Raw genomic sequence first — 11,014 nt, forward strand, 5'->3', positions numbered from 1 at the left:
TATTTCATTTATTGGCCCACTGTCCTATCATCAAATGCTTATGCTAGTCTAGAACACATTTTAAGGTATATAAAACTGTAATAGGATGCTTTTCTTATGTTATTTTGGAGTAGCTAATGGTAGATGCTTTTCTAGTGTTATTTTGGAGTAGCTAATGGTAGAGAAACATTGAACCACTTTAATAAAAGTAAAGGAGAGTTAGATCAAGCACTTGATTATATTTTCTGTAATGTTTTATGCGTATGAACTACCATCCTAGAATTCATTTTTTCATTTGTTTTTGTTTGTAGGATTTTTGTTTGTTTGTTTGCTTGCTTTGGGCGCACCACACCGCTTTCGGGATCTTAGTTCTCCGACCAGGGATCGAACCCAGGCCCCCTGCAGTGGAAGTGCTGAGTCCTAACCACTAGACCGCCAGGGAATTCCCTGTTTGTTTTTTTTAATGATTCTTTTACTAATGATAAAAGTGATATCCTGGATATGAGAAGAAGGTGGGACCTGGGCAGGATCTAAATTCATCTTCATATTCAAATAAATGAGCGTAGTATTTGCTGGTAGTAGACATTTCACAAGTCTTTTCATTCAGTTTTTAATTGAATAAAGGTAATTTAGGAGTAACTGTACTTACTGTTTTCTGGGAAAACAGATGGAAAGGGAATATTGTCTTTAGACTTCACATTTTATGCTCTCACCCTCTTGAGGCAGGATCGTTCCTAAGGAATACCTGCTCAGTTATTAACCTCGTTATTGAACGACCTCCAAAGGAAAGATTTTTAGTCTGTAATCTTTTTGAAGACCAGTAGGCTGACTTGCAAAGGTTGCCAATCCTAATCTTGCTGCCTCTTTGTGCTTCTTGAACACTGATGCTCAGATATTTCCAAAGCTCATTTTCTGTAGTGTTTGATTTCTACCTAAGGCTATCGATTCAAGTCCCCTGCTAGCAAAACCACAGGTGTCTATAGAAGTGGACGATTTTTTATGTATAGTGCATGGTAAAGTGACTATTAATCACTTTTTGTGTTTCTGTTTTAATATTTCCTGCAACAAGATTTTTCCTTATCACATATTTTTTATGTATTGAATATATATGGAATACATATTTATAGGAAGACTACTTTCAGAGTTCTGTAGATTTTTATCACATCACTCTTGTGCATACATAAGGAGGAAAAGCAGAATAATTTTTATCCCTTAACTTTCCACCTGCAGAGTCTGATTCTTATGAATAACTTTTTAACTTAGTTGTCAAGTTCATGTATGTCCATAAAATGTATTAACAGTGAGTTACTAGGAAAAAGACCATGCTGTTGCATGTTGACAGCAAGGCCAAATGCTGATACATTTTCTAACTGCTTGCTCTCAGTGACTGCCCTTAGCTTGTCTCAGAAGATGTTTCACAGGACTTTCCTGGTGGCGCAGTGGTTAAGAACCCGCCTGCCAATGCAGGGGACACGGGTTCGATCCCTGGTCCGGGAAGATCCCACATGCCGCGGAGCAACTAAGCCTGTGTGCCACAACTACTGAGCCTGCGCTCTAGGGCCAGCGAGCCACAACTACAGAACTCGCAGCCCCCGCTACTCTTAGTACTCTATCAATAGTTGATGAGTTTTGGCAGTTGTATAAGCTGTGTGAGAGTCATGATATAGAGCATTCTGTCACCCCTCAAAGACAAGAGCTGCCTTGTGCCCCTTTGCAGTCAGTCTGTGCCCCCATCCCGACCCCAGGCAGCCACCCATCTGCTTTCTGTCAGTGCGACTGTGCCCTGTCCTAGTATGCTTTTGAGATTCATCTCTTGCGTGGATCAGCAGTTTGTTCCACCAGCGGATGGGCATTTGGGTTCTTTCCAGTTTGGGGCCATTAGGAATAAAGTGGCTCTGAACATTCACATACAAGTCTGTGTTGGACATACGTTCTGTTAGAAGAAGATTTCAAGCAGAGGAGTGACATTTGATTACCTCTGAAAGCTTTTTATTCTGAAAAATTTTCCAATTTATATAAGAGCCGAAATAGTACGCAGAGCTCCCATACATATTTTTGAACTGTTGAGAAATTTCCCCCTCCACCCCTCCTGAGTTCTTGTGGCTGGACTAATAATGAAATTGATACAAAACGGATTAACGGGAAAAAAAATTTTTTTAATTCATGCAGACAGAGGTCTCATAGTAATGAGACCTAAGTAGTGGCCAAAGCAGGCAGCTTTTATACCTTCTAGAGAAAGAAACAAACTAGAGGTGAAGTGACACCGCAAAGAAACAGGTTTGGGGTGCTCAGTAAAGAATCTAAACAGTTTGACCCTGAGGTAGTAAAGGAGTAACAAGGTTTGTTTAGACAAGCTTCTTGACCTGAATTCCCTATCTCTGGTGAAAGGGGTGTCCTACCTCTAGATGCAGGGGGTGCATCTTTCACATGAGAGATTTATTTCCTGCTTTCTGGGAGACAGGAGGGTCAGGGTGTCACTTTTGCATTGGTGGTTTCTTAAGTAACTAATTCAAAATAATCAGTATACCTTATTTCGGGGAGGCCCACCCTGAGCCCTAGCAGAACCATTTGACAGTGTGTTGACCTGATCGCTTGTTACCCCTTAAAACTTCAGTGTGGATTTCCTAAGTACAAGACCACTCTTCCACATAACTTCTAGATGACCAGCAACATCAAGGAATAACATTCATCCAGTTTATTTTTTTGTATTTTATTATATTTTATTTTTGGCTGCATTGGGCCTTCGTTGCTGCGCGGGCTTTCTCTAGTTGTGGCGAGTGGGGCTACTCTTTGTTGCGGTGCGCAGGCTTCTCATTGAGGTGGCTTCTCTTGTTGCGGAGCATGGGCTCTAGGCACGTGGGCATCAGTAATTGCAGCACGTGGGCTCAGTAGTTGCGGCACGCAGGCTCTAAGGCGTGCAGGCTCCAGTAGTTGTGGCTCACGGGCTTAGTTGCTCCGTGGCATGTGGGATCTTCCCAGACCAGGGATCGAACCCGGGTCCCCTGCATTGGCAGGTGGATTCGTAACCACTGTGCCACCAGGGCAGTCCCCATCCTATTGATTGATGTCCCAATCATGACCCGAGGATCCAATCCAGGATCATGTGTTGAGTGTAGTTGTCATGCCTCTTTAGTCTCCTGTCAGTTCCTCAGCCTGTCCTAACCTTTCAGGATCTTAATTTTATATAGAGGTATCACATCTATATATCTATGGGTATATCTATTCAATCATACTAAAAATGATGAATTTGCAACAGTACCTCTGATGGCAACCCAATAGCACTGAGTTTATTCTAGCCTTTCCCCTCTCCTTACTTGTAACTTATTCTTCTCGAGGCCCATTAATCTCCATGTATTTACTAACTATATTTTGAAAAAGATTCGATCAAACTAGGATCTTCTGACCATCCTTAACTTACTGATCTGTGGGAGTTGCACAGAGGGTCTGGAAGGAGCAGATGTTGTTATCCATTAAATATAGCAGTTTTCAACTTGAATTTAACTTTCAACTTTGGCTGCATATTAGAATCATCTGGGAGACATTTTCAAACACCCATGCCTAACCTACACCCCAGATCAATTAAATCCCAATCTCTAGGGGTGAAACCCAGTCGTCAATATTTCTTAAGCTCCCCGATTGAGTCCAGCCTGAGTCAAAGTTATGAACGAACAAAGCAGATTTCTACCTTTATGAAGTGGCTTATATGATTAGATTATTAGTTCAAATTATATTTTTCAAAGGTAGTCTATAGAAGATAGCGTCAAAATGGAAACTATTGGGAGAGTCTCACATCTCCATTTTAAACTTAAAGGCTTGAAGTATTTTGTTTGGGTACTTAACAGGCATTTTGTCCCTTGAAAATGTTGTATCCAGCAAAGACCTGATGACAAATGTGAAATCCTGGCTAAAAGTCTATGCTGTATTTGATTTGCCGTCGAGCAGCACTTCTCAAACTTTAATGTTCATACGAATCACTTGTATCTTGTTAAAAAGTCGATTCCGATTTAGCAGGACTGGAGTGGGGTCTGAGAGACTTTATGAAGTGATGCTGAAGTTGCTGGTCTGGAGACCATGCTTTGGTGGCAGGACCCCAGCGTCTCTGCCCTAATGATTTAGTCAATGAGTCTAAATTTGAGGGGTGTAATTAACATCTCTTTAGGCCTGATAAAACCTAGGGACTTTCCCCAGAAAAAGAGTACACATGCATTATACACCTAAGCATACAATTTCGGGGATCATGCAGTCATTCAATGAATACCTATTTATGAGTACCGAGTATTTTTCTGGGTGCTAAAGATAGAGCAGTGGACGTCCCCACCTCGTGGAGTTTTCATTGTGGTGTCGGGGACAAATCACCAAGTAAGTAAACAAGGCATGTCAGGTAGTGAAACGTTCATCAGAAGGGTCCACTGGTCGAGTGATGGACGGATTGAGTTGTGGGAGTGCGGGACTGGCTCTGTTAAACTGGTCTGTCGGTGGAGACATCCTGACTATCAGAGAGCAGAAGACCAGTATCTGGAGGAAACGTATCCCAGGCAATAAGCTTAAAGGGCCTAAAGCAGAAATGCGCTTCGCGTTTTCAAGTGGCTGGTGTGCCGGGAACAGAGCCAGTGAGGGGGAGTGACAGAAGGTGACCTCAGAAGGGCGGAGGGGCCAGATCATGCAGGGCCTCGTACGTCAAGGCGAGGAGGCTGCTTCCACCCCGTCCACTTGTCCAAGACTTTTTTTTTTTTTTTTTTTGCGGTACGCGGGCCTCTCACTGTTGTGGCCTCTCCCGTTGCGGAGCACAGGCTCCGGACGCACAGGCTCAGCGGCCATGGCTCACGGGCCCAGCCGCTCCGCGGCATGTGGGATCTTCCCGGACCGGGGCACGAACCCGCGTCCCCGGCATGGGCAGGCGGACTCTCAACCACTGCGCCACCAGGGAAGCCCTCAAAAATGATTTCTAATTCATCCCTTCCTTGAAGTGAAACAGGAAATAAAGAATTTAAAACCCCAATTCTCAGTTGACAGTGGATGCATGGAAACAGCACTGGACCACAGTCCCGCTGGCTGACCCTTGGAGTGGTTAAGAAAGGCAGCTCTGGCCTCAGCTTCCTCTTCTATAATGAAGATACTGGATTTCACGAGCCTCCACATCAGGGCCAGCCGTGTAAGCGATCCTCCCTTGAAAAGAACACGCCACTCCCACCCCTACACCGCATACACCCAAACAGTAAAACTTTGTTACATACACACACATCCCTAAAACAATCAAACTTTTTCATTGTACTATATTTTGCTTTACCAGTTTATCCCTTGGAAAATTGTTTTGTATCTATTTTGTAAGTTGAATGCTCGTCCCTCATTTTGTCAGGTGACAGTGTTTCGGGGGAGAGAAAAGGAGGTTCTGCTCTAAAACTTGATGAGCAACCAAGTTCGACAGGGCAGCCTGACAGGGCCTCTAGTCTAGAAATAATGAGGGGGCGGGGGGCCACCTTATGAGAGAAAAAAAATCCCAAACACCCTACGACAAGCAGAAACCTATTGTCTCCTTCTCCCAATAGAAAGTAAACCCTTGGGCCCAGACCTTTTTTAATTCACGACTATGTCTCTAGTGCCTACAACAGTGCCTGGCACATAGCAGGTGCTCAGGAAATATTTGTTGACTAGATGGGGACAGGTATTAGCGCTTCAACTTTGTCCTTTTTTTTTTTGACCACATCACGTGGCACGCGGGATCTTAGTTCCCCAACCAGGGATCGAACCCTCACCCCCTGCACTGGAAGCACGGAGTCTTAACCACTGGACCACCAGGGAAGTCCCAGCGCTTCAACTTTGATGACTTGTAACTGTGTCCCTCTTCCCATGGGAAAGATGCCCTGAAGCAGGCCAAGCAGGCATGGGGGTTCGAGGAGAAACAAACCTCCAGCTTTACTCCCTTCTCTATGAGCCATGAGCATTTTGAGACTGAATTTCAAAAATCTCCGAGAGAGGAGGCAGAAAAAAAGCCTGTTCCATTTTTCCCAACCCACCTACTCCTTCTCCCCGCCACCACCCCCCATTAGTAGGGTCTTGATGTGTTACAGTCCATGCTTGCCCCAACAGACATGACTCCTAAGAATCCTATCATGAATGATTTGTAAATGTAAGCATCCTTAACTTATCTATTATATAAATCCAGATGTTTATTAAATGTTTAAATCAAAATTATTTGTATTAAGGGTATAGATCTCACATCTTCAACAGTTTCCTACAGTTAGTACATCTTTGCTCATACATTGAAAGAATATGAGGTTTGAACTAAAAACATTTTTTAAATGACTTAAAATTCTCATAGTTCTTTCAACAATGTCTTGCTGATACAATAAACCACAGCGAAAGTGACTTTAACAACGGTGGACCATTTTGGATACCATTTGTGTGTAAAAAAGACACAGAGTTTGAGTCTCTTTGGGAAATCAGATGCTAAATAGCCCCTAGAGCCCAGTAGCTGTTATGAAAGCAGAGGAACGGTAGCCACCTCCCCATTGGCTGGGGGACTTACCCAGATGTCTGGCTTTCACATAAAAGACAGGAAGCACTGAAGTCAGTCTCCACTTCCACTCAAAGAGCAAAAGCAAAACCAGCAAAAAAGGAAGATGGCAAGACTATTGTTACTTTTCCTCCCAGGTCTTGTGGCCATATGTGCCGTGCATGGAATATTTATGGACAGACTTGCTTCCAGGAAGCTGTGTGCAGATGATGAGTGTGTCTGTAAGGACTTTTTTATGCCTTTCATTACCTTTCTATTATATAATCAAAAAAAGAAATATGCAACAATAGCATAAAATCTGATTGTACTCGTAAGTGAATTTTCTCTAATGTGCATGTGATTAGCATCGTTTCTCCTGGTCCGTGCCTCTTGTGTCTTACCATGAAGAACTCACTTGGCTAAGATTCTGCTGGGTGCTGCTTTAATACCTTAGTTATCTTCTGGAACTGAACATGAGCTATAAATTAGGAGGTATTAGTCACTCTGATTTCCTAGTTCTCTTATATGCTCTGCCTTTTTGCTGTGATAAAATCCAGGAGCCAATGTTTTTTTCTTCGAGATAAACATTTCAGTGTTTTTTTCTTCCAGATACTATTTCTCTGGCCCGAGCTCAAGAAGATTACAGTGCCCCAGACTGTAGATTCATTAACGTTAAAAAAGGGCAGTGGATCTATGTTTACTCAAAGCTGGTAAAAGAAAAGGAAGCTGGAGAATTTTGGTCTGGCAGTGTAAGATGAGATTATTTAAAATATATACACATCTTGACATATGTTGCTCTGAATTTTTCCTGTTACCTATCTGCCATGCCTTTTAACATTTAAAACTAGCTGTTAAGAACAATATAGATGCTGTGGATACAAGCGCAAAAATTCATATATATTTGCTTTTATTGCATTTTGAAGAAACAAAGAAAATTTCATAACAAAACCAAATGTAGGTTTATTTGATGGTTTGGCAAGAGATCTAGTCAAACACATGGGGGCTTGAACATCCCAAAGAGTTTGAAACTTATTCAAAAATATATGAGTGGATTTGCCAAGTAAAAGGCATGTGTACTGGCAGTCAGGCTACGTTTCAATATTTTTAAGGAAACTTTAGCACTGTCTTTAATCCCAAAGAATCTGCTTTCTTCAGTTAAAACATGCAGGGGTGGGCCCTAGGGAGGGATGAAGCCGGGTTGATTTACTGTCCTCCACTGCAGCTGCAGCTCCAGCTCCAGAGATGAATTCTCAAGTAGTAAAGAATTAAATCTTAGATTCACTTAAGACCTGTTCATTTGAATTTTTAAAAATAGAGAGGGTCCTTTAAAAGTCCTTTAAAATAACAGTGTCTGTTTACCTTTTTAAAAAAGGTACAGACTTTATTTATGGGTTCCAAAAAAGATTTCAGGCAGCTCACAAGATTGCATAGAGAAATGCTAAAGTAGGGACACAGTAAGATTAGGCCACAAAAGAACACACACACAATTTCTGTGGGTTGACTTAGTTGCTGTGAGCAAACTTCAAATTTGGGTCTGAGCCCCCCAGAATCCAGACTGAGAAGCAAAGCACTGGCAGTTATGTAATTCTCATGGATAGCAAGGAGGATGCCTGAGGGTTTCTAAAAGAGGACTCACATCAGCTTTCCCCTCACTGTTACTCTTCTGGGCACTCAGGTTTATGGCAATCACCCTGAGGACGAGATGGGAACTGTGGGTTATTTCCCCAGCAACTTGGTCCAGGAGCAACATGTGTACCAAGAAGCCACCAAGGAAGTTCCCACCACGGTAAGCATCCTGGGGGTGCCAGGGAAGGACTCAGATCTCAAGGTAATGTAGATGTAGGCAGGTGTGAATAATGCATCATGCAACTTACAAGGTGCATCAAGCAAAGCCCCCCGACACTTTCAGTGGTGACATCTCTAGACAACGAGATCTGGGGGAATATTTATACCTACTATCAATGTTGAAAGGTTAGTGAAATTTCTCTACCAACCCCCTTTGTTTTAGATGCAAGTTATCCTGGAAAGGGCTCCATGTCACAAAGAAAGAAACATAATATTAACTGACTCTTACTGATAGGTACACTTGTTGACTAAAGACTTGGGCTGAGAAAAATATCAGCACCTGTATTTGAAAATTTTTGAATGCCTACTTTTGTGACAGATAGACTCTACTTATGCATGAAAAAAAAATTGTACTCTTCCTAATGCCCTGGGGTCTTGTATACCCAGAACAGAAATAAAAGATCCCCTTTGAGCTACTTTGCAAGGTGGTTGTTTTGAAACGATTCTCCTGGAGCTAACTGCTGTGCAAAATAACTTCAAAACATTGCCCAACCTACATAAATGCGACTCACTTGTCATCATGTCTTAGCATTGAGCTTGAGTGTGTCAAATAACCATAAATTAAAAGTGTATTTGAGAATCTTCACTTTAAGTAGTTTTTGACTTAAAGTAGGACTTGTGTCATACTCTCTGGGGTTCAGACTTTGCTTATTTGAAATCCAAATTTCCCTTTGATTACATATGATTTGAAATAAAGAATCTACATCTGTTTTCTGGCCCTACATGCTCAGCTCAATCTTTTTTTGCTTTTGTTTTTTTCCAGGATATTGACTTCTTCTGCGAGTAAGAAGTTAGACAAATTTGCAGATAGAAAGGAAACACCAAAAACAAAGAAAAAAGCGAAAATAACCAAAAAATACATGTCCCTAATTTCTGACTTTTGTTTCAAGAGTTTTGCTTGGGGCTGGAGATGGCAGATAAAGGGGAGGGGAGGGGGGGAGGGGAGAGGAAGGAGGGGGAAAGGACAGGGGGGAGGGGGTGTTCTCCGAGCCTGGTCTTCCCACCCACTGGGACAGGGTGACCTTTGCCTAAGTGGATGAATTGAAAGTAGAGAATTATTTTTCAGCCTAGAGAATCTTCTCTTACACAGGGATCATATAGAAGAGAGTTCATTTATAGTTATTTCTAAATAGTAATTCTTCCAAGCTCTTTGGAGCCCCATATAAACTTAGGTCATAGGTCTTTTCTTTGGACATGATGTTTTCTACTTATTTGTCTCTCTGGCCAGTTGGAGTATTATAATGTACCCAAAGGGGCTATGTCATCAAGGAGTATTCTAGGATTGTTACTTTTAATATTTGATGCCTTTGGGATGTGAAGCTGTTGGGGAAGAAAAAGAGCTGTTTGGACTCATAGATGTTTGGACTATGCCTCTAAATTTCTCTTTAAAAAAATGTGTCACAAATTATTTCAGTTGAATCATTTTACCTTCTAAATGATCAACTTACCTCTCCCCAAATTTTAAATAATTTAAAATTTTAATTTTAATAAATTTAAAAATTTAAATTTTAGTAAGTGGTGGTGGGGTGCTTTATGAAATATTTGCAGTGGAATAGTTTCTCCTTATTATGTGCTGTTACTGGATATTATTCAACCTTCAAGTTGAAATATACAGAAAAAAAAGTCTATGGGTTATTTTCTCCACTTCTATTTCAACTTCGAATTTCCTCTTCCTGTGCAAATTCCCCCAGTCAAGGGTGATGTGTTAAGAAATCTGGTGAGGGGATACAGGTTTGGTGGTCCTGATGGACCCACAAGTTTTTCTACATTTAACTGGAAATAGGCTTTGATTGTGTATTACTAATATAATCCTTTTGATGTAGTCATGAGCTTTTGTTTGTTTACATGTAATGTAACATGTTAAAATGTCTGTACTACACTCAAACATTTTTTCACCATTTCTGAGTTAAAAAAAAATTTTTAAAAACACTTTCACCTTGAGGAATAGAAAGTCTGGGAGGTGGGGTTTGGGAATGGGGTTTGTTCCTCAGTTTTCTGGGGTCTGAGCATCCCACAAGCATGAGGAGAAGGGCATTTAGGACGAGTTGGAGGCTTGGACCCCAGAGTCATTTTCCAGCTGTGCCCATTGTGACTTTAGGTGAATATGTTTTTGCCAAACTCTTAGGGAGGTCAGTCAAATAAAATGGTACCCCACCCCCAAGAAAAAGCCCCCTAAACCCAAACCCACCTACTGTTTTTTTTCTATCTCACTTTATTCCATAAAAGATTTCATGCAACATCTAGAGCTCTCAACACAATTTTAAGCTAAGAGGCATTTATCCAACCTCTGTTTCTATCTGCCTCTTACTTGCTGGCCCTCCATTCCAGACACCCCATCACCCCTCGAGACACACAGCACCCCCATTGTGCCCTCACTTTGTCCAAAGCCCCTCTGTGTCTGGCTTCAGGCATCCAGCCTGGAGTGCCCCAGGCACAGGGCTTCCAGCTATAGGCTCCCTCCTGGCCCAAATCTGCTCCCACCCCCAGGACTGGTCTCATGTAGGAGTTCAAGGTCATTGATTGATTTAAATCTCCGGGGGGCTTATCTGCAGTAAAAGAATGAAAGCACTTGCAGGAACTTTAAACACCATCTTTAGGCTCTGGGAAAGCAAAATGCCATCCCTGGACCAGTAGCAGGATGGCCTCACCTGGAAGCTGATTAGAAAGCAGAGTCTCAGGGCCCACTGCAGACCTTCT

The 11,014-nt window shown here is 42.0% G+C and overlaps 1 protein-coding gene across 1 annotated transcript; it reads left to right on the forward strand.

The window, feature by feature from the left end:
* Positions 1 to 6,583: 6,583 nt before the first annotated feature.
* On the forward strand, positions 6,584 to 9,282 carry OTOR (otoraplin). Its single transcript, XM_082644951.1, has 4 exons — positions 6,584 to 6,714; positions 7,082 to 7,221; positions 8,148 to 8,258; positions 9,081 to 9,282. Exons 1-4 carry the CDS (start codon positions 6,600 to 6,602, stop codon positions 9,102 to 9,104), a joined length of 390 nt encoding a protein of 129 aa, XP_082501077.1. The 5' UTR covers positions 6,584 to 6,599; the 3' UTR covers positions 9,105 to 9,282.
* Positions 9,283 to 11,014: the final 1,732 nt, after the last annotated feature.

Source organism: Mesoplodon mirus (assembly GCF_964341445.2).
Source record: "Mesoplodon mirus genome assembly, chromosome: 15".
Taxonomy (NCBI): Eukaryota; Metazoa; Chordata; class Mammalia; order Artiodactyla; family Ziphiidae; genus Mesoplodon; species Mesoplodon mirus.

Excerpts from the sequence above, each read along its gene's own strand:
- OTOR (XM_082644951.1), top strand. The coding sequence starts at position 6,600 with ATGGCAAGACTATTGTTACTTTTCCTCCCAGGTCTTGTGGCCATATGT. Across the intron at positions 6,715-7,081 it reads TGCAGATGATGAGTGTGTCT|ATACTATTTCTCTGGCCCGA; the intron begins GTAAGGACTTTT and ends TTTTTCTTCCAG. Across the intron at positions 8,259-9,080 it reads CCAAGGAAGTTCCCACCACG|GATATTGACTTCTTCTGCGA; the intron begins GTAAGCATCCTG and ends GTTTTTTTCCAG.